General features: G+C 45.5%; 1 protein-coding gene across 1 annotated transcript in view; it reads right to left on the reverse strand.

Moving 5' to 3' along the window:
* The window catches only part of FGFRL1 (fibroblast growth factor receptor like 1), a 133,313-nt gene extending 120,877 nt beyond the window's left edge, over window positions 1-12,436 (reverse strand). Inside the window, exons 1-2 of the mRNA XM_044295006.1 lie at window positions 12,252-12,436; window positions 2,621-2,711 (exon numbers count right to left, since the gene is read on the reverse strand). Of these exons, the coding sequence (XP_044150941.1) occupies window positions 2,621-2,681 (61 nt within the window). The 5' untranslated portion in view covers window positions 2,682-2,711; window positions 12,252-12,436. The remainder of the gene's footprint in view (window positions 1-2,620; window positions 2,712-12,251) is intronic.
* Between the last annotated feature and the right edge of the window lie 14,462 nt (window positions 12,437-26,898).

Genomic DNA, 26,898 nt, shown 5'->3' on the forward strand with positions numbered 1-26,898 from the left:
ACTAAGACATAACACGAAAATTAGGCCAGATGTGCCTCGTGTTTTTTTGGGCCCCCCCCTCCTTCCTCGGCTTTGTTCTCGCAGCGGTCTGTGCAGTTTCACACTTTTTTTACGCTTCACTAAGTGAACCGCACACAAGGACAGGTTGTGAGGCGGCCAACGGAGGGGTGGGGGAGGGGAAGGCGAGGGGGTGCAGAAGAAAATCCTTGAATCCGGCAACCGATAATCCAGAAATTCAGAAAATTGCGGTCTAATTTCACAAAAACTGTAAATTTACTCCTATATAATCGACAGGATATACTTTCCAGACGGTCCGATAATCCAGAGTAGCCGGCGTAAAGGATTTTACCACAGTTTTGCAGGTTTAGGACACGGTTTTGCGCCACAAAACAAGATACAATAAACACATCCATGCCGGATTAGCAGACGTTTTGGATAACCAGACTGTCTTCCAAAAGAATAGTAGAGAAAAAAAAATAAACTCAAGCTGAAAAAGGCGCTATGCACACGACCGTATCAGTTTTGAGGTCCGCAAAATACGGATGCTTTCTGGATCCATTGGTTTCAATTTACGGAACAGACATGCAGGACGCGGAAAGCATTCATATGTCGCCAAAATTAAGTCAATGGGTCTGCAAAAAATGGGCGCGCCGCATCTGTATTTTGCGGATCCACGATGTGCAGTCCGTAAACCGGATACGGTCGTGTGCATGGCGCATAAAAGGAATCTCGCTGCGTAAAAACACAACTTTCCAATAGAACTGAGGAGCACATGTGGTGGGGGCTAAGGAGCAACTGCAGAATTTTCATTGGTAGATGACCTTTGTATCTGATTTTCTAAAAAATTCACTTGGTTGGAGGCGCCAACGCAACACTTATCTCCCAGAATTCCCTGCCATTTTATTTCACAGTAGAACGGGCCTTGTTGCCCATAGCAACCACAGCCGAATCGAAAACCGAGCTATGGGCAACTAGGCCCGATTTATGAATTAAGGGCCCTCAGATTGTGAGACATTTTATCGCACGGCTGAGACAATCTCTGAGGTAAATGTCCCTCATAAAACCACAGAATTGATGAAATGTCCACACAGGAGCGACCATTACACAGGAGCGACCATTACACATGACTGAAACTACAATCTGCACCCAAGGGTCGTAAAGCATTTAGGGTCAGCTTCCTCCCAGATAACCCAGTGATGACTTAAGCAGCTGCCATTACCCTCTAATGGAGATAACAGAGGGGCCACACCTCAAGGGCCCGTCATAAGTGACACTTGAAGGAATGACAGGAAAAACAACAAGGGGACTGAAGCTTCTTCTGATACCTCCATTAGCGGGGCGGCCTCGTTGTCTCTGCCGCCCTTCACGGCTTACAGACCCTTTTAAAGGGACGGACACAAAATGAGAACTGGTAACGACATGACCAGAAACAAAACCAATCATCAACGAGGCCACACAACACTTTAAATTCTACATTCCTTTAAAGGGTACCCTCAGAAATGGTTGCCGCCATAATAGGCGGCCTCATGACTGTACCACCGACGGGTGATGTCGAGGGAGAGAAGAACCGGGCACTTGGATTTCAACTCCCTGGTTATTTTGTTCTTAGGAAGATAGTATAAATGCATGCTCGGCCAAGCATGCATGTGCATTGAGGTTGGTGGGGGTGGGGGGGAATCGGGAGAGACGTTTGTCCCCATACAATAACGTTTCAGTTGATAAAATTGGGGCACATAAGTGCAGCCCCTGGGAACACCAAGCTACCACAAACCCCGCAAATTTCCTGCCCAGAATAGCGCAAATTTGCCGGGACTGTCTCTGAAAATAAGGCACAATCCCTTCAAATTCGGGACAGTTGGCAAGAATGCATCCCAAGGGGTACCCTTTAGGGTCCATTCACACGTCCGCAATTTCGTTCCGCGGAATTGCGGACCCTCTCATTTTTATGGGGCAGCATGATGTGCTGCCCAGATACGGAATTGCGGACCCGCACTTCTGGGTCCGCAATTCCGTTCCCGAAAAAAATAGAACATGTCCTATTCTTGTCCACAATTGCGGACAAGAATAGACATTCTATTAGTGCTGGCAATGTGCGGTCCACGGAACGCACAATGCCGCTGTCCGTGTTTTGTGGATCCGCAAAACACACACGGATGTGTGAATGGACCCTTAAAGGAGTGTTCCATGAAGACAACTCATCCCCATTCCAAATGCCGCACACGCCAAAAGTAACCCCACCAGAGCTTAAACTGGCAGCAAAAAACAAGACTCGTCTGCCAAGTCACAAAAGCAAAGAAAAGTCTCACAAGGAAACCATATGAAAGCGTCCATGGCTTGTTACTATAGCAACCGGTGACAGTCCACACCTGTCTAGAATCTGGAAACTCATTGGTTGCTCTGGCAGACAATGATGTAGGTGACTGCCTACAGCAACCAATCAGATCACAGCTTTTATAACCCGCTGACAGACTGCGCCGCTGGAGCTCGTCATACAGCTTTTATATTCTTAACCAGAAACTGGAAAAAAATAAAAGAAAAGCTGGAATCTGATTGGCTGCTATGGATAACACCTCCCGTTTTTATACATTAGGCCCCGCCTACTTATAGCGATCAGTCTTACCTCGTGCAGAGTCGCAAAATGCAATAAGTCCAACGAGAAGGAAGGCAAACTGGAATTCCATGGTGGGCGCTCCTCAGAGCCTAACAAATACCTAAAATACAAGATAAAAAGTACAATAAACATCTGATCACAACCTGAGCCGTGCAGAAAGTGTCCGGGCATGAAGGATTATTATACAACATAATACCCTAAGGGCTCTTTCACACCTGCGTTCTTTTCTTCCGGCATAGAGTTCCGTCGTCGGGGCTCTATGCCGGAAGAATCCTGATCAGTTTTATCCTAATGCATTCTGAATGGAGAGAAATCCGTTCAGGATGCATCAGGATGTCTTCAGTTCCGGACCGGAACGTTTTTTGGCCGGAGAAAATACTGCAGCATGCTGCGCTTTTTGCTCCGGCCAAAAATCCTGAAGACTTGCCGCAAGGCCGGATCCGGAATGAATGCCCATTGAAAGGCATTGATCCGGATCCGGTCTTAAGCTAAACGTCGTTTCAGCACATTGCCGGATACGACGTTTAGCTTTTTCTGAATGGTTACCATGGCTGCCGGGACGCTAAAGTCCTGGCAGCCATGGTAAAGTGTAGCGGGGAGCGGTATACTTACCGTCCGTGCGGCTCCCGGGGCGCTCCAGAGTGACGTCAGGGCGCCCCACGCGCATGGATGACGTGATCGCATGGCACGTCATCCATGCGCATGGGGCGCTCTGACGTCACTCTAGAGCGCCCCGGGAGCCGCGCGGACTGTAAGTATACCGCTCCCCCGCTCCTACTATGGCAAATAGCGTCCTGGCTGCCATAGTAACACTGAAAGCATTTTGAAGACGGATCCGTCTTCAAATGCTTTCAGTACACTTGCGTTTTTCCGGATCCGGCGTGTAATTCCGGCAAGTGGAGTACACGCCGGATCGGACAACGCAAGTGTGAAAGAGGCCTTAGAAGACCTGAAACATAGAATAGAAACAGGAAGACAGACTGGTAGGTGGTAGGTAGGAGATAGATAGATAGATATGAGATAGATAGATATGAGATAGATAGATAGATATGAGATAGATAGATAGATATGAGATAGATAGATAGATATGAGATAGATAGATAGATAGATAGATAGATAGATAGATAGATAGATAGATAGATAGATAGATAGAGAAAAAAGCAGCACACATTAAACGCGGGTGCAAATCCTTTCAGGGGCCTGAGACAAAGGTCCCAAATGCATATATAGAAGAAAAAAGGCAGCATTTTTTTCATCACAACTCTTTGGAATGCTGCCTTTTTTCTTCTACTGGATAGATATGAGATAGATAGATAGATAGATAGATAGATAGATAGATAGATAGATAGATAATAGATAGATAGATAGATAGATAGATAGATAGATAGATAATAGATAGATAGATAGATAGATAGATAGATAGATAGATAGATAGATAGATAGATAGATAGATAGATAGATAGATAGATAGATAGAGATAGATAGATAGAGGAGATAGATAGATAGATAGAGGAGATAGATAGATAGATAGATAGATAGATAGATAGATAGATAGATAGATAGATAGGAGATAGATAGATAGATAGATAGATAGATAGATAGATAGATAGATAGATAGGAGATAGATAGATAGATAGATAGATAGATAGATAGATAGATAGACAGATAGATATGAGATAGATAGATAGATAGATAGATAGATAGATAGATAGATAATAGATAGATAATAGATAGATAATAGATAGATAGATATTAGATAGATAGGATGGATAGAATACAATAGATAGATAGATAGACAGATAGATATGAAATAGATAGAAGATCATAGTTTATTAATTACTAGATAGATATCGGTGAACACAAGAGCTTGCACTCTACATGACATAACTTCAGGGGCCTCCCACCTTATTAGTGTCTTCACTATGACTCTGATCGCTGTTGGTAATGACACAGTCCTGGCCACAAAAGCTTACAATCTAAATGCCTGAAGATAACGTCTGCCGCTCACTTCCAGTCCCCAGCAGATTATCATTGGTCAGATGGCCTGTTACAAAGATCTTTTGTCATATGCACCGACTATTGGTCTGATTGGACAGATATTGGTCAGATATGTTACAGTATGCGTTCCCTACCCCCCCCCCCCCCCCAACCATGTGTATATGACAGCGGTGTGACAACGCGACATCGCTCCCAATTAATGGCCCGACGCGGGTGTCAGAGGGCGTCACGACCTGCAGACGCCCGGGGCTCCACTCTCACTCTCCAGTGTCAGCATTCCTGGCCGGTGTAAGCGCTTCCCACCCCGGGGACACACAACAATCCTCGTATTGATTCCAACACGCTCCATAATTACACCTACAATCTGGAAGACAAATTTAGCAAGGGGGGACCTTAACCCCTTGTCAGCCACGAAAAACGAAATGGTACATAAGGGGTTAATCCTGTGGTCTATATCGGCCCCGGGCCATATCCACGTGCTCTATACGTCTCCGCTTCCTATACAGTCCCATTGACAGACCATCATGAAGAGCTGCATTCAGCGGACACACAGGGCACTTGTATACTGCGCCCGAAGCGTTCCTCTGTCAAAATATCAAATTCGGGGAGGGCTAAAGTAAATAAAAGCAATTTATAGGCCAAGAAGGACCTATTTTAGGAAAGCGAGCGAGGTTCAGGGAACGTAACACGTGTCCCTTTAAATACATCAATCCATCCCTGTAACATGCATGATGCTAGAAGGAGCAGCCGATGTACAGTGGTCGGGGCCACGGGGGGGACATCCTAGACTAGGACTGTCTGTATCGGGCACTGTGACTATTATGGACTGTCTGTATCGGGCACTGTGACTATTATGGACTGTCTGTATAGGGCACGGTGACTATTATGGGCTGTCTGTATAGGGCACTGTGACTATTATGGACTGTCTGTATCGGGCACTGTGACTATTATGGACTGTCTGTATCGGGCACTGTGACTATTATGGACTGTCTGTATAGGGCACTGTGACTATTATGGACTGTCTGTATAGGGCACTGTGACTATTATGGACTGTCTGTATCGGGCACTGTGACTATTATGGGCTGTCTGTATAGGGCACTGTGACTATTATGGACTGTCTGTATAGGGCACTGTGACTATTATGGACTGTCTGTATGGGGCACTGTGTCTATTATGGACTGTCTGTATAGGGCACTGTGTCTATTATGGACTGTCTGTATGGGGCACGGTGACTATTATGGGCTGTCTGTATAGGGCACTGTGACTATTATGGACTGTCTGTATAGGGCACTGTGACTATTATGGGCTGTCTGTATCGGGCACTGTGACTATTATGGACTGTCTGTATAGGGCACTGTGACTATTATGGACAGTCTGTATAGGGCACTGTGACTATTATGGACTGTCTGTATGGGGCACTGTGACTATTATGGGCTGTCTGTATAGGGCACGGTGACTATTATGGACTGTCTGTATAGGGCACTGTGACTATTATGGACTGTCTGTATAGGGCACTGTGACTATTATGGACTGTCTGTATAGGGCACTGTGACTATTATGGACTGTCTGTATAGGGCACTGTGACTATTATGGGCTGTCTGTATAGGGCACTGTGACTATTATGGACTGTCTGTATAGGGCACTGTGACTATTATGGGCTGTCTGTATAGGGCACTGTGACTATTATGGGCTGTCTGTATCGGGCACTGTGACTATTATGGACTGTCTGTATCGGGCACTGTGACTATTATGGACTGTCTGTATAGGGCACGGTGACTATTATGGGCTGTCTGTATGGGGCACTGTGACTATTATGGACTGTCTGTATAGGGCACTGTGACTATTATGGACTGTCTGTATAGGGCACTGTGACTATTATGGGCTGTCTGTATGGGGCACTGTGACTATTATGGGCTGTCTGTATGGGGCACTGTGACTATTATGGGCTGTCTGTATAGGGCACTGTGACTATTATGGGCTGTCTGTATAGGGCACTGTGACTATTATGGGCTGTCTGTATAGGGCACTGTGACTATTATGGACTGTCTGTATGGGGCCCTGTGACTATTATGGACTGTCTGTATGGGGCCCTGTGACTATTATGGACTGTCTGTATAGGGCACGGTGACTATTATGGACAGTCTGTATAGGGCACTGTGACTATTATGGACTGTCTGTATGGGGCCCTGTGACTATTATGGACTGTCTGTATAGGGCACGGTGACTATTATGGACTGTCTGTATGGGGCCCTGTGACTATTATGGACTGTCTGTATAGGGCACTGTGACTATTATGGGCTGTCTGTATAGGGCACGGTGACTATTATGGACTGTCTGTATAGGGCACTGTGACTATTATGGACTGTCTGTATCGGGCACTGTGACTATTATGGACTGTCTGTATCGGGCACTGTGACTATTATGGGCTGTCTGTATAGGGCACGGTGACTATTATGGACTGTCTGTATAGGGCACTGTGACTATTATGGACTGTCTGTATAGGGCACTGTGACTATTATGGACTGTCTGTATGGGGCCCTGTGACTATTATGGACTGTCTGTATGGGGCCCTGTGACTATTATGGACTGTCTGTATGGGGCACTGTGACTATTATGGGCTGTCTGTATAGGGCACTGTGACTATTATGGACTGTCTGTATGGGGCACTGTGACTATTATGGACTGTCTGTATGGGGCCCTGTGACTATTATGGACTGTCTGTATGGGGCACTGTGACTATTATGGACTGTCTGTATGGGGCACTGTGTCTATTATGGACTGTCTGTATAGGGCACTGTGACTATTATGGGCTGTCTGTATAGGGCACTGTGTCTATTATGGACAGTCTGTATAGGGCACTGTGTCTATTATGGACTGTCTGTATGGGGCACTGTGTCTATTATGGACTGTCTGTATAGGGCACTGTGTCTATTATGGACTGTCTGTATGGGGCACGGTGACTATTATGGACTGTCTGTATAGGGCACTGTGACTATTATGGACTGTCTGTATGGGGCACTGTGTCTATTATGGACTGTCTGTATCGGGCACTGTGACTATTATGGACTGTCTGTATGGGGCACTGTGTCTATTATGGACAGTCTGTATAGGGCACTGTGTCTATTATGGACTGTCTGTATCGGGCACTGTGACTATTATGGACTGTCTGTATCGGGCACTGTGACTATTATGGGCTGTCTGTATAGGGCACTGTGACTATTATGGACTGTCTGTATGGGGCACTGTGTCTATTATGGACAGTCTGTATAGGGCACTGTGACTATTATGGACTGTCTGTATAGGGCACTGTGACTATTATGGACTGTCTGTATAGGGCACTGTGTCTATTATGGACTGTCTGTATAGGGCACTGTGACTATTATGGACTGTCTGTATAGGGCACTGTGACTATTATGGACTGTCTGTATAGGGCACTGTGACTATTATGGGCTGTCTGTATAGGGCACTGTGACTATTATGGACTGTCTGTATAGGGCACTGTGACTATTATGGGCTGTCTGTATAGGGCACTGTGACTATTATGGGCTGTCTGTATAGGGCACTGTGACTATTATGGGCAGTCTGTATAGGGCACTGTGACTATTATGGGCTGTCTGTATCGGGCACTGTGACTATTATGGGCTGTCTGTATAGGGCACTGTGACTATTATGGACTGTCTGTATAGGGCACTGTGACTATTATGGACTGTCTGTATAGGGCACTGTGACTATTATGGACTGTCTGTATAGGGCACTGTGACTATTATGGACTGTCTGTATAGGGCACTGTGACTATTATGGACTGTCTGTATCGGGCACTGTGACTATTATGGGCTGTCTGTATAGGGCACTGTGACTATTATGGACTGTCTGTATAGGGCACTGTGACTATTATGGACTGTCTGTATAGGGCACTGTGACTATTATGGGCTGTCTGTATAGGGCACTGTGACTATTATGGACTGTCTGTATAGGGCACTGTGACTATTATGGACTGTCTGTATAGGGCACTGTGACTATTATGGACTGTCTGTATAGGGCACTGTGACTATTATGGGCTGTCTGTATAGGGCACTGTGACTATTATGGGCTGTCTGTATAGGGCACTGTGACTATTATGGACTGTCTGTATAGGGCACTGTGACTATTATGGACTGTCTGTATAGGGCACGGTGACTATTATGGACTGTCTGTATGGGGCCCTGTGACTATTATGGACTGTCTGTATGGGGCCCTGTGACTATTATGGACTGTCTGTATAGGGCACGGTGACTATTATGGGCTGTCTGTATAGGGCACGGTGACTATTATGGACTGTCTGTATAGGGCACTGTGACTATTATGGGCTGTCTGTATAGGGCACTGTGACTATTATGGACTGTCTGTATGGGGCCCTGTGACTATTATGGACTGTCTGTATAGGGCACTGTGACTATTATGGGCTGTCTGTATAGGGCACGGTGACTATTATGGACTGTCTGTATAGGGCACTGTGACTATTATGGGCTGTCTGTATAGGGCACTGTGACTATTATGGACTGTCTGTATGGGGCCCTGTGACTATTATGGACTGTCTGTATAGGGCACTGTGACTATTATGGGCTGTCTGTATAGGGCACGGTGACTATTAAGGACTGTCTGTATAGGGCACTGTGACTATTATGGACTGTCTGTATAGGGCACTGTGTCTATTATGGACTGTCTGTATAGGGCACTGTGACTATTATGGACTGTCTGTATAGGGCCCTGTGTCTATTATGGACTGTCTGTATGGGGCACTGTGACTATTATGGGCTGTCTGTATAGGGCACTGTGACTATTATGGACTGTCTGTATGGGGCACTGTGACTATTATGGGCTGTCTGTATAGGGCACTGTGACTATTATGGACTGTCTGTATAGGGCACTGTGACTATTATGGGCTGTCTGTATAGGGCACTGTGACTATTAAGGACTGTCTGTATAGGGCACTGTGACTATTAAGGACTGTCTGTATAGGGCACTGTGACTATTATGGACTGTCTGTATGGGGCACTGTGACTATTATGGGCTGTCTGTATAGGGCACTGTGACTATTATGGACTGTCTGTATAGGGCACTGTGACTATTATGGGCTGTCTGTATAGGGCACTGTGACTATTAAGGACTGTCTGTATAGGGCACTGTGACTATTATGGACTGTCTGTATGGGGCACTGTGACTATTATGGGCTGTCTGTATAGGGCACTGTGACTATTATGGGCTGTCTGTATAGGGCACTGTGACTATTATGGACTGTCTGTATAGGGCACTGTGACTATTATGGACTGTCTGTATGGGGCCCTGTGACTATTATGGACTGTCTGTATAGGGCACTGTGACTATTATGGGCTGTCTGTATAGGGCACTGTGACTATTATGGACTGTCTGTATAGGGCACTGTATATAGGTACGGGTCAAAACCACAGAACAGGTGCAGCTCTTTCCATTATACCTTATCTCTAAGGGCTCTTTCACACTTCCGTCCTTCCGCTGTTTCGCCGAGCCGCCGCTCCGTCTCCATTGACTATAATGGGGACGGTGGCTGAGCTCCGGCGCAGCACGGCGAAAGCCGCCGGACTAAAAAGTCCTGCATGTTCGACTTTTTAGTCCGGCGGCTTTCGCCGTGCTGCGCCGGAGCTCAGCCACCGTCCCCATTATAGTCAATGGGGACGGAGCAGCGGTCCGGCGGCTCGGCGAAACAGCAGAAGGACGGATCCGACAGGGAGAAAACTGATGGAAATAACTGACTAAATAACTGAAGTGTGAACTCAGCCTTAGGGCTCATGTACACGACCATATGTATTTTGCGGTCCGCAAAAACGGACCCGCAAAAAATACGGATGACGTCCATGTGCATTCCGTATTTTGCGGAACGGAACAGCTGGCCCCTAATAGAACAGTCCTATCCTTGTCCGTAATGCGGACAATAGTAGGACATGTTCTATTTTTTTGCGGAAAGGAAATACGGACATACGGAAACGGAATGCACGCAGAGTAACTTCGTTTTTTTTTTTTTTTTTGCAGACCCATTGAAATGAATGCTTCCGCATACGGTCCGCAAATAAAACGGAACGGACACGGACAGAAAATATGTTCGTGTGCAAGAGGCCTTACTTGTATATAGTCGGATATATAAAGCCAGCACATTGTAACCATGTGGCGTCTGTAGAAGAAACGCTCACGTGTACCATGATGTCCGATGACTAGGAGCCGATGGCTCAGGTGCTGTTCCTGCGCGCCATTCGTGGGTTATAGTCGATTCCCATAGGGTACTCTATAGTTACAAGAGTTTCCGATAGGATATTGAACGCTTTCTGTATTTTAGGATTTAGGATTTTCTGGGGGCAGCGTATGGTTAATTGCTGTCCTATAGGTTGGTGACAGTGCCCTGTATGCTCTGGCATCAGCCGTTCTTGTATGGCATTGTGTGGGTTAGCAGCTGTTATAGCTGCCGCTCTATCTGGATAGGTTGGACGCAGTTCATACAAGGCATTTTGTGGATTAGTAGCTGTTCTTGCACAGAAAGGTGCAGGTTAGTAGTCATTTGCAGCATATGGCAGTGTATGGGCGACTTGTGGGGTGTTATGGTAGGTTATATCCATATGGCGCTGTACATGATTATGGAATACTATATGATTTATGGGACTGGACGGATGATCTATAGGTTATATAGCAATGCATAGTTAGCGGTTACTTTTGTGAGATGATATATGAGTTATATGGCACTGTAGGGGTTAATAGTTCTTATTGCATATTATACGATGTACAGTATATGGCATTATATGCTCTTCGTGTAGGGTATGTTATAGGTGATATGGCAATATATGGGTGAGTTGCTGTGTTTATGGGATATTATATGATTTACATGGCAATATGTGGGTATTTTATGGGATATGGGGCACTATATAGGATAATATATAGGTTACCTGGCACTGTATAGGTTCTTATGGGGTATATGGCATTTTATAGGTTTGTGGTTATTCTTATGTGTTATTTTGTTTTGCATAGGGACAGTATGGCGCAGTCTGCGGTTATAGGGCAGCGTACGGCACACCATAGGGCAGCGTACGGCACACCATAGGGCAGCGTACGGCACACCATAGGGCAGCGTACGGGACACCATAGGGCAGCGTACGGCACACTATAGGGCAGCGTAGGGCACACTATAGGGCAGCGTACGGGACACTATAGGGCAGCGTAGGGCACACTATAGGGCAGCGTAGGGCACACTATAGGGCAGCGTAGGGCACACTATAGGGCAGCGTAGGGCACACTATAGGGCAGCGTAGGGCACACTATAGGGCAGCGTACGGGACACCATAGGGCAGCGTACGGCACACTATAGGGCAGCGTACGGCACACTATAGGGCAGCGTAGGGCACACTATAGGGCAGCGTAGGGCACACTATAGGGCAGCGTAGGGCACACTATAGGGCAGTGTAGGGCACACTATAGGGCAGTGTACGGGACACTATAGGACAGTGTACGGCACACTATAGGGCAGTGTACGGGACACTATAGGGCAGTGCCGCAGTCCGGGCTTTGTGCAGCGTCCATCAGTGATGCCGGGAGCACATGGTGAGGTGTATGAGGGATGCAGTGCGCTCCGCCGATCACCCACCTCCGGGCAGTCCGTGCGGCTCCTCTCCGGTGTCTCCCGCATACAATACAGCTCCTATATCCCGCGGCGCTGAGATGCCGCCCGGCTCCTCCTCGGCTCCCCCGCTGCGCTGTGCTGCTGCCCCGGGACACGGAGAGCCCCGGGATCCCCGCTCTGCCAGTCTCCGTGCTATGCGCTCCCCGCAGGCTTTGTGATTCCAGGGACCGCAGAGCAAGAACACAAGCCCCTCCCACTTCAAAACTTTCATCCAATCAGCGGGCGAGACTCTCATCCTCAGCCAATAGTGGCGCCCGGAATCTTAACCCTTAGCGCGCTGCAGCGGTTACCCTGGGATTCTAGCTGTGTGTGTGTGTGTGTGTGTGTGTGAGCGCCAGGTATAACGACCCCGGGGGAAGAGCGACCGCGGCGGACACCGAGGAGCGGGGGAGACTAAGGGCTAAGTCACCGTGAACATGTGTAGCGTGCGGTATGACTTCTGTGATGTCACGTAGAGAAAAAGCAGTGATTCTATTCTTCAGCGTTTTCAAGATCTCTGCTTGCTGTTTTTGAATGGGAACAATTTGGGCAGAGCTTGTAACAGCTGAGGGTTTGCTGACAATCCTTTATCCAATTGTTACAAACCCTCAGCTGTGCGAAATATTACCGTATGATCACGCGTAAAATTAGGACCTGTTCACACTGAGTATTTTTAGTGCTGAAAAAAACCTGATGCGGAATCCACATGCGTTTTTGACAGCTTTTGGCGCAGATTTGGCGGAAATTTTATCCCTGACCATTTTTAGTGGGGCAGAACGCCTCCCTTTTCCACGGCGCAGTTTTTAAAAGCTTAAAAAAGCAATGTGTGAAGCAACTGAGGGCTCGTGCACATGAACGTATTTTTCTTCCGTTTCCGTTCCGGGTTTTTTAAAAGTCCGTTCATTTCAATGGGGCTTGAAAAAAAACGGAAATGACTCCGTATGCATTCTGTGTCCGCAAATAAGATAGGACATGTCCCGTTCTTGTCCGTTTTGCAGACAAGGACAGGCATTGTTACAATGGACCCGCAAAAAAAAAAACTATGGAACACGGACGTCACATGTCATCCGATTTTTTTTTTAGAACACTAAGGCCTCGTGCACGCGGTCCGCAAAACACAGATCCACAAAAAATACGGATGACGTCCGTGTGACATCTGTATTTTTTTTTGTGGATTCATTGAAACAATGCCTGTCCTTGTCCGCAAAACGGACAAGAATAGGACATGCTCTATATTTTTTGCGGATTGGAATGCAAACTGAGTCATTTCCGTTTTTTTTTCCTGACACATTAAAGTGAATGGTTTCGCATACGGACCTATAAAAAACTGAACGGAAATGGAAAGAAAATATGGTTTAACGGATCCGTTAAAAATACGGATGACGTCCGTGTGCAGCTGACCCCTAGTAGAACAGTACTATATCCTTGTCCGTAAAGGGGACAATAATAGGACATGTTCTATTCTTTTGCGGAACGGAAATACGGACATACATATTGAAGTGAATGGTTCCGCATACGGTCTGCAAAAAAAAAAACAGAACGGACACGGAAAGAAAATACGTTAGTGTGCATGTGTCCTTATTTCCATGGCGACACCAAAAATCTGCCATGTACGTGAACAGGATGGCGAAAGCTCCACAGCGGTCAGATTTGATGAAGACTCCACGTAGATCGCCTCAGATGTGCTTGCTGTCAGTGAATGAGATGGACAATACTGTAGAAAGTTGAATACAGATAGAGATACAGAGACTGTAGTGGGAGTCTCACTGGGGACAGAGAGCCCTGAAGGGTTAACAGCCTGCCGTTCAGCTCTGCTACATCTGTATAACACTACGCTAACACCGGGATGCACACAAGATGGGGCTTGTGCGAGGGAGACTCACTGCAGCGCACACAAAGCCGAGCGCGGACGGAAGCAGAGAGCGTGCAGACGGCGATTTTAACAAACAGCAGTCATTGCAGAAATGTCACTGCTCCGTGGGGCTGAGCGCTTGCACTCACCTATCTCTGGCAGCCCCATAGAGTTGAATGGAGTGGAGGCGCAGGAGCTCCATTCAAAAGGGGAACGCCGCCCACCCCCCTTCTCATGATCGGTGGGGCCCCAGCAGGTCAGACACTTACCCCTTATAGAAGAGAAGCTGAAATGGGACGAAAAAAGGCTCGATTTAGAAAGTCTCTATGCCAACATAGCAGAGCCCAATTTTTTCATTGAGCGGGGAGAAAGGTTTTGGTTTCAGATGTAGCAGAGTTAAGTGTGTCATTCAACTGTCTGTGAAGAAGGCAGTCAATGTGCCTGCAATCCTGTGTAGGATCACATGATAGGACTAAGACCTCGGCTCTGCTACATCTGCATTAACCATCACCTAATCATTTAGGATCCATTCACACGTCCGTGGAATGGGTCCGCAATATCCGGAACGGGTGCAGGACCCATTCATTCTCAATAGCGCAGCTCCGGAAAAAAATAGAACATGTCCTATTCTTGTCCGCTATTGCCGACAAGAATAGGCAGTTCTGTGGGGTGCCGGCCGGGTGTATTGCGGATCCGCAATACACCACGGACGTGTGAATGGACCCTTAGCCAATGCAACCAGCACTGAGGGTTCAAGCTGCTACTATATGTTTTAGGGCTCGTTCACACGACCATGTGCAGCCCTTACTGTGGACCGCAAATTGCGGTCCGCAATGCACGTGCACCGACCGTGGGCCAGCCGCATGTGGATCGCGGAACCATTCACGCGATCCGTCCGTTCCGCAAAAAGATAGCGCATGTTCTATCTTTTTGCGGTGCGGAGGCACGGAACGGAACCCCAGAAAGCACTCTGTAGTGCTCCGTGGCAATACACGGGCGCAGTTTGGTGTGCATTCCGCATCACGGATGCGGACCCATTCACTTCAATGGGTCCGCAAATCTGGAGATGCGGAATGGTGCGCAACGGAAGCACAACGGAGTGCTTCCGTCCTGTACTTCCGTTCCGCAAAAAGATAGAACATGTCCTATCTTTTTGTGGAACGGCCTGATCGCCGACCCATTAAAAGTGAATGGGTCCGCGATCCGCTGCGGCTGCCCCACGGTGGGTGTTCGTGCATTGCGGCCCGCAGCACCGGCCACGGGGCGCACACGTTCGTGGGCAGGAGGCCTTAGACAGGGCATCTAAGCTGTAGTCACTGATCATGGCTGTGCCCTAAATGTAGCACAATGACTTATATGAGTGTTAAAGGGACGGTCTTATGACAACATCCCCTTTATGAAGAGACATTCAGCTGTTGCCGCAGTTCAGGCTTCTCTAACCTCCGGTGATCGACTGCTGTCCCTATGGGGGGCCACATTGACCATACAGGGAAATATTAGATGATGAATTCATTTTTCCAAAGATGTGATTTTCTTATGACTTTGCTTACGCCCCGAGTCTCAGTGATGTAACAGATATATATGCCAAATTTCGAGAAGATTGGATAATATTTGGGGGTTGCACACATTGATCACTTTTATTATTACTCTGTACCTAGGAGGTTGGTCTAAAAACGACTTCAGTTTCAGGATCCCGGGGGCTCTGCATCAAGCAAGGTGGATGGCAAAGGCAAGATATGCACTTACAATTGTCCTCTTCACTAAACAGTTGAATATTCCTCAACGAGAATTGAATGGAATGAAACGGGTTGCACATTTTGTCAGCCTCATATATGTTCGCTTTTGGCACGAGGCAATTGTAAGTCGATGGGCTCCAAAGAATGATTTGGATATGCTCCAGCCTCTGAGCACTTACCCAGATGCAGACGTAAAAAAAGTGCTCTCACAGTTTCTAAGAGAGACCTTTGGTATCTGTCAGAAACAACGTAGGATGGGCTTTTTTGGACGAACGTATAACTCAAAATAAGACAAAAAATGTAGAAATGAAACCTGCAAAGAAAAAGGAAATGAAACGATTAGAGGGTAAAAACCTAGTTTTTGAAGAAAAAGACCTGAGCCATTCTGTTACTAATCAAACAAAGACGTTCTGTGAATTGTTTGGGATCCGCGACGTGACAGAATACTGCAGCTCATCTATAAGGCCCCTTTCACACGGGCGAGTATTCCGCGCGGATGCGATGCGCGAGTTGAACGCATTGCACCCGCACTGAATACCGACCCATTCATTTCTATGGGGCTGTTCACATGAGCGGTAATTTTCACGCATCACTTATGCGTTGCGTGAAAATCGCAGCATGCTCCTCTTTGTGCGTTGCGGTGCGATAATCCTCGCAACGCAGGCCCCATAGAAGTGAATGGGGTTGTGTGAAAATCGCAAGCATCCGCAAGCAAGTGCGGATGCGGTGCAATTTTCACGCACGGTTGCTAGGAGACGATCGGGATGGAGACCCGATCATTATTATTTTCCCTTATAACATGGTTATAAGGGGAAATAATAGCATTGTGAATACAGAATGCATAGTACAATAGGGCTGGAAGGGTTAAAAAAAATAATAATAATTTAACTCACCTTAGTCCACTTGCTCGCGCTGCCCGGCATCTCCTTCTGTCTTCATCTTAGCTTTGTGTAGCAACAAGGACCTTTGGTGACGTCACAGTCATCACATGATCCATCACATGATCTTTTACCATGGTGATGGATCATGTGATGACCGGAGTGACGCCACCACAGGTCCTTGTTGCTACAAAAAGCTAAGATGAAGACAGAAGGAGATGCCGGCTACGCGAGCAAGTGAACTAAGGTGAGTTAAATTTAATTTTTATTTTTTTTAACCCTTCCAGCACTATTTTACTATGCATTCTGTATTCAGAATGCTATTATTCCCCTTATACCATGTTATAGGGAAAATAATACAATCTACAGAACACCGATCCCAAACACGCGCGATTTTTCTCACGCGAGTGCAAAACGCATTAGAATGTTTTGCACTCGTGCGGAAAAATCGCGGGTGTTCCCGCAACACACCCCCACATTTTCCTGCAACGCCCGTCTGAAAGGGGCCTAAGAAGCCATGTGAACGCTCTTAGGCTGGGTTCACACCTGAGCGTTTTACAGCGCGTTCCTACGCGCTGTAAAACGCTCAACAAGGAGAAACCAATGATTCCCTATGGGAATGGTTCACACCTGGGCGTTTTACAGCGCGTACGATCGCGCTGTCAAACGCCCTACGCTCAAAAAAGTACATGAGCTTCTTTGGGGCGTTTTGTCACGCGTTCCCGTACATAGACATTCGGGAACGCGCGACAATGAGCGTTCGCTTGTCTCTGTATGCGCGATTGTAAACGCCGGTACAATCGCGCATACAGAGCGCTCCTTTCGGAACGCTCAGGTGTGAACCCAGTGTTAAGGTGGTCAATGATACCGCAGAAAGAGGAATTGCTCTGATAAAAAAAGTTTAAAGGGATTCTGTCACCAGATTTAACCCTATTAAGCTAGCTGACATTAGCGATGTGCTAATGTCAGCTAAACCTAACTAGCCTATTCCTAGTTTTATCTATGCCCCGGTTAGGCCAGAAATCTAACTTTTATAATATGCTAATTAGCCTCTAGGAGCGGGGGGGGGGGAGCGTTGTTCCTGCTCCTAGAGGCTCCGTTCTCCCACCTTTGTCGCCTCCCTCCAAGTCCTGATTGACAGGGTCAGGCAGCGCTCGCATCCGTCTGCCAGCCCTGTGCGCTGGTGAAATCTCGTGCCATTCGGCGTAGGCGCGGTGAAGGAAAGACGCTTGCAGGCTGCCAGCTTCCTCACCGCGTCTGTGCCGAATACTGAACAGCGCGATATTTCACCAGCGCACAGGGCTGGCAGACAGATGTGAGCGCTGCCTGGCCCTGTCAATCAGGACTTGGAGGGAGGCGACAAAGGTGGGAGAACGGAGCCTCTAGGAGCAGGAACAACGTCGTCGTCGTCGTCGTCGTCCCCCCCCCCCCCCCCCCGCTTTTATTCTAAAAGTTAGATTTCTGGTGTAACGGGGGCATGGATAAAAGTAGGAATAGGCTAGTTAGGTTTAGCTGACACTAGCACATCGCTAATGTCAGCTAGCTTAGTAGGGTTAAATCTAGTGACAGAAAACCCTTTTGGTCAGGGACGGACAACAAAAACAATTCTTGTTGAGGGTAGTCGAGCGTCACAGAAAAGTCGTCACCGAGCTAACAAAAGAAGGGATTGCATCGTTCAAACTTGATTAATATAACACATGTTTTGCCTATCATACGACCTATTAATCTTAGTGTCTAGTTTTATTATTATTTTAAGTTAGTGATTTCTAGTTTTCCGAATAAAAGTAATTAACATTGAAAAATCTTATTTTTTTGCCTACTTTTACGAAACTGATCAAAGTGGGCAACCTCTAAATATTATCCAATCTTCTTGAAATTTGGCATATATATTTTTGACATCACTGAGACTCGGTCCACCAGAGTGAGAGCTGCCTGATTTCTCCCCAAAACAGCACCTCTGCTGTCCACAGGTTGTGTGTGGTATTGCAGCTTGAACCCATTCGCTTTAATAGAACGGGGCTGCAACCCCCATGCGCAGGTGTGGCGCTATTACGAGTTTTTCTCATTCTAAACCAGCCCTTTAAAATTGCAACGGAACTGAGCTGATGGATCCAGGGAAAAAAAACAAAAAAACATGGCTGCTGTCCTACTACTAAAACAGCACCCCCCTGTCCACAGGTTGTGTCTGGTATTGCAGCCATTAAAGTAAAAGGCGATGAGCTGCAATACCACGCACAACCTGTGGGCGGGTGTGGTGCTGTGTTGGGAAGAAGGCAGCCATGTTTTTCTTATCCCTTCTACAATACTTGGAAATAAATTAATGGAATTGATGGTGTGTCCCTCCGTAGAATGTGCAGGTGCACACAGCCCCCTGCCGCCCCCTGTGCGGACCCCCTCCGCAGTGCGGCATAGCACACGTACATCGGACATGCCATGCTAGACACAAATATGTATTGCCCGGGATTATTTTCCAGGCTTTGATGTCTATACTGTTTATGCTAGGGTGCGGAGAGCGGCACACGGCGGGCCTCCCCTTTCATCATATGATCCTGCGATGAAAATGAGTGAAATAGAAGCCTGAACGATGACGGGGGGCCGCAGTGCCCCCCACCGCCCCCTTTTCATTTTCAAGACGTGTTTGGGATTAACCGGCTTTACTCTTGGACATATCTATGATGTGTGGTTCTCAGGATGACTTCCCTACACCGTGCAGTGCAGAAATAGGAAAAAAGAATGAAGGAAACTGTCAGCAAGCTGCTGTTGATGGATCCGATCATCTTTTCCTGTGTCTATATTTAATATTTATTTAAGTGCATGCCCTGCTGTGAATGAGTTAATAATCGGATCCCACTGTGGTAGGATTGATGGGGTCCCAGCACTACTTTCATGCCATGGAAGTTTGGTTTAGGTTCCGAGGGCTGCCATTATAAAGCGCTCCCTAATATGTGGCCGCATTACACCTGTCTGGAAGCGGCCTAACTGATCGCATACATAAAGAGGCATTGAGTCCGGCCACATACAACCCATAATAAGAAAGCAAAACAATAACGGGATCTGTCAACAGCAGCTTGATGATAGTTTCAGAGTGGCGACAAGCGTTTGTGCACTTCATGGGGGCACCGTGACTGCCGCTGCTACAGGGACACAAGTATCATTGAGTTGCGCTTTCCTTATTATTCATGCAAACCAGAGTTTGAATAACAGAGTCTGTCAACAGCAGCTTGATGATGGTTTCCGAGTGGCATCACATGCGTCTACGAAATAACTGATTTCACCCAAAAAGTTTAAAAGGGGTTTTACCACTAACACTATTTATCCCGTATCCATCCAATAGGGGACATGTGTCTGATTGATGGGGGTCTTACCTCTACGAAACTGGAGGTCCCGGGTTTGCCCATGAGAATGGAGTCACGGTCCGCATTCACGTCTTTGGGACTCCTGAAACCGTATAGAGCATTGTCCTTGTCAGTCCCATAGAAATGAAATTGGGGGAAGGGGCTCATTCACACAACCGTATGCATTTTGCGGTCCATAAAGCACGGATCTGCAAAAAATACGTCCGTGTGACATCCATGTTGCATCCATTTATTTTTTTGCAAATCCATTGTAACAATGCCTGTCCATATCCGAAAAAACGGACAAGAATAGGACGTGTTCTATTTTTTGCGGAACTGAGCCATTTCCGTTTTTTTTTTGCGGACCCATTGAAGTGAATGGTTCTTCATATGGGACACGGACAAAAAATACGTTTGTGTGCATGAGCCCTAACACGAATCCATTCTCATAGGGACCTTTGATTTTGTGATTGCTGAAGGTCCCAGTGGTAGGACTCCTCCTATGCCAAATGGATGAGTAATGTTCATGGGAAGACCCCTTAAAACAGGGTTGTCCCACAAAAATATTCTCAATTTTTCAAACCATCACCCGGATCTGAATACTTTTGTAATTGCATATAATTAAAAATGTAGTATAGCCACTGAATTGCTCAATAAAATGCATCTTTATAGCGCCACCTGCTGTTTGTTTTTTATCTGATTTCATGGCTCAGTTCCATCCTCCAGCTGCCTCCTGAGCTGTAACAGAGAGAGAACTGCAGCAGAAAGGACACGCCCCTGAGCTGTGATAGGGAGAGCATGGGCCCACCTCCTGAGCTGTGATAGGGAGAGCATGGACACGCCCTCCTTAGCTGCAGCAGAAAAGACACGCCCCTGAGCTGTGATAGGGAGAGCATGGGCACACCTCCTGAGCTGTGATAGGGAGAGCATGGACACGCCCCCTGAGCTGCAGCAGAAAGGACACGCCCCCTGAGCTGCCAGCTTGATATAAATCTAGCAGAGCAATGAATGGGGAGATCTCTGGATCCATGTGAGGTACAGGACTGGTTCTAGCTTTGCTAGAAAGAGAGACTGTCATGTACTATATGATGTATGATATTCATTATTTACATTAATCATGGGAGAACCCCTTTAAGGTTTCTAGTAAGAGGAATCTCTGAGCCATGTCAAAGGGTCTCTACAGAGAACATCCGTCCTGGAGGTGGCCTAAGATCACAGACTGCTTCAGTTCCCCTTTATCAGGACTCTCCCTCACGTTCAGAGGCTGCCTATAAGATGGTGGTGGGCCGCAGATGATCGCCCGGGTTAACTATTAACACAGCGGTTTGCTCAGGAAGACGATCTCGTTTCCATATAATAGGGACAGCACAGGTGCAGGGTCTGAGAACACAGGGGGTTGGAGTCACACTTACCTGCCTAATATTTGCACTGAGCTTTGTACATAGATGCAGAATCTGCATTAGGGCCACTTACCTACCTTGTGGCCTATATCAGGTGGTAGAATGGCGCTCCAGGACCAGGACTGCTACCTACAACCCTGTACATATAAAGTAATAGACCAGCTCCCCCAGTACATACAGTATACAGGTAGGTCGTCCCTGCGTACTGGGCTTGTCTTAGGGGGTCATTCACATTACCGATTAGGCATTTCTATGAAAGGACAGGATATGTTGATCTGCAAAAAGCATAACGCACACGGCCGGTGTCCGTGTTTTGCAGTACCGCTATTCGCATACCACAAAACTGATATGGTCGTGTGAATGACCCCCTAAAGTGACAAAACAGAATAGAATCGTTTTATGACAGCAACTAATAAGAATGTCTTTTTTTTTTTAAATCTATCGCTGTCATATACCGCAGCGATGTACAACCGGGGAAGAGTCAGAAAAGTAAGATGACATCATCAAAGACAATGAAGAAGAAAATAAAAACGTGCTATTACATGGCGTCCATTCACAGGGATGACATATAATCCATGGTCCACCGGACAGAGGGCTCCCTGCTCAGGGGGTATGGAAAGGGGCTGTGATCATGACATAATCTTATTTACCCCTGATGATAAATATAAGATAGAAGGATGGATGTATAGATAGATAGGAGATAGATAGATAGATAGATAGATAGATAGATAGATAATAGATAGATAGATAGATAATAGATAGATAGATAGATAATAGATAGATAGATAGATAATAGATAGATAGATATGAGATAGATAGATAGATGATAGATAGGAGATAGATAGATAGATAGATAGATAATAGATAGATAGATAGGAGATAGATAGATAGATAGATAGATGATTGATAGATAATAAGATAGATAGATAGATAGATAGATAGATAGATAGATACGAGATAGATAGATAGATAGATAATAGATAGATAGATAGATAGATAGATATGAGATAGATAGATAGATAGATAGATAGATAGATAGATACGAGATAGATAGATAGATAGATAATAGATAGATAGATAGATAGATAGATATGAGATAGATAGATAGATAGATAGATAGATAGATAGATAGATAGATAGATGATTGATAGATAATAAGATAGATAGACAGATAGGTAGATAGATAGATAGATAGACAGATAGATAGATAGATAGATAGATAGATAAAAGATATATATATAGATATGAGATAGATGGATAATAGCTAGATATTAGATAGATAGATAGATAGAAGATATAGATAGATAGATAGATAGATAATATATAGATCTTAGATAGACAGTAGGCAGATGTTAGTTATTACATACAGTGAGCGCTGCAGCCTCTTCCTAGGTCATGTGATGTCACGTTCGCCGATCACGTGGCCTATGTGCAGCTCAGTCCTGTTCAAGTGAATGTGCCTGTGCTGCAATACTAAGCACGGCCACTATACAATGGACGGCGCTGTGCTTGATGTTTATTTATTTTATGCACTTATATAGCGCTACTATATTCCGCAGCGCTTTACAGACATTATCACACTCGCTGTCCCCAATGGGGCTCACAATCTGCGTTCCCTATCAGTCTGTCTTTGGAGTGTGGGAGGAAACCCGAGAACCCGGAGGAAACCCCACACAAACACGGGGAGAACATACAAACTCCATGATGTGTTGTGAAGAGACTTTGCTTTGTATGGAGGGGTAAAGACGATGGGTTTCTGCAAGCTCTATTCAGGTAAATGGAACTCCTTCTCAGTCATAAATTTCTGCAACAAAATCTGCCTCATGTGAAGGCGTCCTAATTGGCGAGGGAGGTCTTGTGCAGTGGGTGCAGATGCAATCAGTAGGTCCTCCTAAAGGGGTTGTTCACACAGGACAGATATGCTAGGATTTTCTATGGTACTGTATGGACTCGCTGCCTATTATGCACAAATTAGATTTACATATTTTCGACTAAAAAGTAGATGATATATTCGAAATGTCATCTACATGGTGCAAAAACTTCCTGTATGGAAATCTGCATTTGTAAATCCACAGTAAGTGATGAGATATGAGAAGTATCCACCTCAAAATCTGCGAGAAAATCCTCAAGTCATTGGATTTGGGCGCGAAAACGCTATGAAAATCGCACAAAAATCTATGTGAACAATCCGCATACCTTAATAGGGTTCTCCCATGATGAAAATCATATAGTACAGGCATGCTCAACCTGCAGCCCTCCAGCTGTTGTAGAACTACAACTCCCACAATGCTCTGCAGTAGGCAGTTCGGGCATGCTGGCAGTTTTGCAACAGCTGGAGGGCCGCAGGTTGAGCACCCCTGATATAGTACATGACAATCTCTTTCTAACAAAGCTAGAACCAGCCCTGTACCTCACATGGATCCAGAGGTCTCCCCATACATTGCTCTGCTAGATTTATATCCAGCTGACAGCTCAGGGGGCGTGTCCTTTCTCAGGGGGCGTGTCCTTTCTCAGGGGGCGCGTCCTTTCTCAGGGGGCATGTCCTTTCTCAGGGGGCGAGTCCTTTCTGCTGCAGATGGAGTCTGTTGAAGGATGGAACTGAGCATGTGCATCCTCCGCATGCAAGTTCCTTCAGTTTTGTCAGCATTTGCGTTCAGTGTTTTCTGCGCGGGTGCAATGCGTTTTAATGTGTTTTTTACGTGTGTGAAAAAAAATGAAGATTTACAAATGACATCTCTTAGCAACCATCAGTGAAAAACACATTATATCCGGGTGCCTTCCGTTTTTCACTGAAGCCCCATTCATTCCTATGGGACCAGGGCTGCGTGAAAAACGCAGAATATAGAACATGCTGCGATTCTCACGCAACGCAGAAATTATGCGTGAAAAACAATGCTCATGTGCACAGACCGCATTGCGCCCGTACGGAAAACTCGCTCGTGTGAAAGGGGCCTTATTCTGGTCACACAGGGTGACAGTACACGCGGCCGCGGTTGTACCTGATACAGTCAGAAGCCGTCTAGTGGTATCTGTTTACATGTCAGGGATTCCACTTTCCTAATTGCTTCCCCTCTAATTCCCCATTTCCTTCATGTAACAATGTTCTTACTTTCAGGTCTGGTGAGGAGCCATGACATTGTGGGGGGCGTGCTCAAGGATTCAGACGCACGCCCCGATCGCTGAGGGCGAGGGACCACACCCAGGGTGTGCATCATAAACCCTTAATGCGTCGCCTGTCGTGTCTTATTGCTTTCTTATAAATCACTAAATGTAAACATCTCAAGTGGAAAATCTATTGGAACAAGTTACCAGGCGATTTAAGACGACATGCGATTAGCAGAACAATTTAATCCCCGCTCGGTGATTATCATCTGCCCCCGGACACAGCGTGTCACACCTTCTCCACGGATGTCAGCCCAGGGGGGAGAAGAAACCAAGTGGAGGACCACCATATATTCCTGATGTAAAGGGTTACTCCACACCAAAAACTATCTGTCTATCTAATCTATCTCATATCTACAGTATTTCTCTCATACCTAATACTGGATAAAATACCACCCATTACACGCAGTAAACAGAGCTGTGTATTTTGTAGATATGTAATAAAACCGCAGGTGCGGATGACCTCTGCACTGGATTATGACACTCCAAACACAGGTGTGATATAGTTATAGCTCATATCCTGCACATATCTATAGTAAACTGTAATTCTTTGAACAATATCTTTATCTCCAATCCTTGCCTTTTTATGTTCTATGAACGTCCCAATGAGTCAGCGCGCAGTACAGTATATGGAGTGTGTATTATGTAGTGTACTGAGGAAAGAGTGCAGTGAGGAGCGAAACCACCAGATTCTAATATCTATCTATCTATCGATCTATCTATCTATCTATCTATCGATCTATGTATCTATCTATCTATCTATTTATCTATCTATTATCTATCTATCTATTTATCTATCTATTTATCTATCTATTTATCTATCCATTTATCATCTATCTATCTATCTATTATCTATCTATCTATTATCTATTATCTATCTATCGATCTATGTATCTATCTATCTATCTATCTATCTATCTATCTATTATCTATCTATCTATTTATCTATCTATTTATCATCTATTTATCTATCCATTATCTATCTATCTATTATCTATTATCTATCTATCTATCTTATATCTATCTATTATCTATCAGTCTATCTATCTATCTATCTATCTATCCATTTATCTCATATCTATCTATCTATCTATCTATCTATCTATCTATCTCATATCTATCTATTATCTATCTATCTATCTATCTATCTATCTATCTATCTATCTATCTATCTCATATCTATCTATTATCTATCTATCTATCTATCTATCTATCTATCTATTATCTATCTATCTATCCATCTATCTATCCATTTATCTATCTATCTATCTATCTATCTCATATCTATCTATCTATCTATTATCTATCTATCTATCTATCTATCTATCTATTTATCTATCTATCTATCTCCTGTCTATCTCCTATCTATCTATCTATCTATCTATCTATCTATCCATTTATCTCCTATCTATCTATCTATTATCTATCTATCTATCTATCTATCTATCTGTCTATCTATCTCATATCTATTTAGGTTTTGCATTGTTTGGTTGCACCACCTTTATGAAAAGGTGCACAGTTTTCGCGTATTGGGTGCAACTGCATTGTGTTGTATGACTAAGGGCTCATGCACATAAACGTATTTTCTTTCCGTGTCCGTTAACCTTCAACCTTCACTTCAATGGGTCCGCAAATAAAACGGAAGTTACTCCGTGTGCATTCCGTTTCCGTATGTCTATATTTCCGTTCCGCAAAAAAATAAATAGCACACGTCCTATTATTGTCCGCATTACAGACAAGGACAGTACTGTTCTATGAAGGGCCGGCTGTTCTGTTCCGCAAAATACATAATGCACACGGACGTCATCCGTTTTTTTGCTGACCACAAAATACATACAGTCTTGTGCATGAGGCCTTAGTCTTATAAAATACATACATTTTTGTGACATTTCCAAGTGTCATAGTCAGTAGATGTAATCTCACTTTTCAGTCTTAAACATAGACCACTTTTAAAACCGCCATCTCCTAAATGTCGCAGAAAATGCAGCAATCTCCATGTCATGCACCATTTTTGCACCAAAAAAACAGACGTATCTGATTTGATAAATGTCACCTTATGTCTCTAGAATTTGTCACCTGGTTATCCATCACTACGTGGGCACTGGTGTCCTAGGTGCCTGGGACAGGACCTCGTGGTATAGTGTCACCACACATTGGTATAGTGAGCTAGGTGGGTTCTATAGGGATATGTGGCCCCTACGGCGTGGGCACTATGTTGACCACTATGGACACCACAGACTAAGCCCCACATCGTACTTTTGCATTTGAT

This window comes from Bufo gargarizans, chromosome 1, assembly GCF_014858855.1.
Source record: "Bufo gargarizans isolate SCDJY-AF-19 chromosome 1, ASM1485885v1, whole genome shotgun sequence".
NCBI classification, from domain to species: domain Eukaryota; kingdom Metazoa; phylum Chordata; class Amphibia; order Anura; family Bufonidae; genus Bufo; species Bufo gargarizans.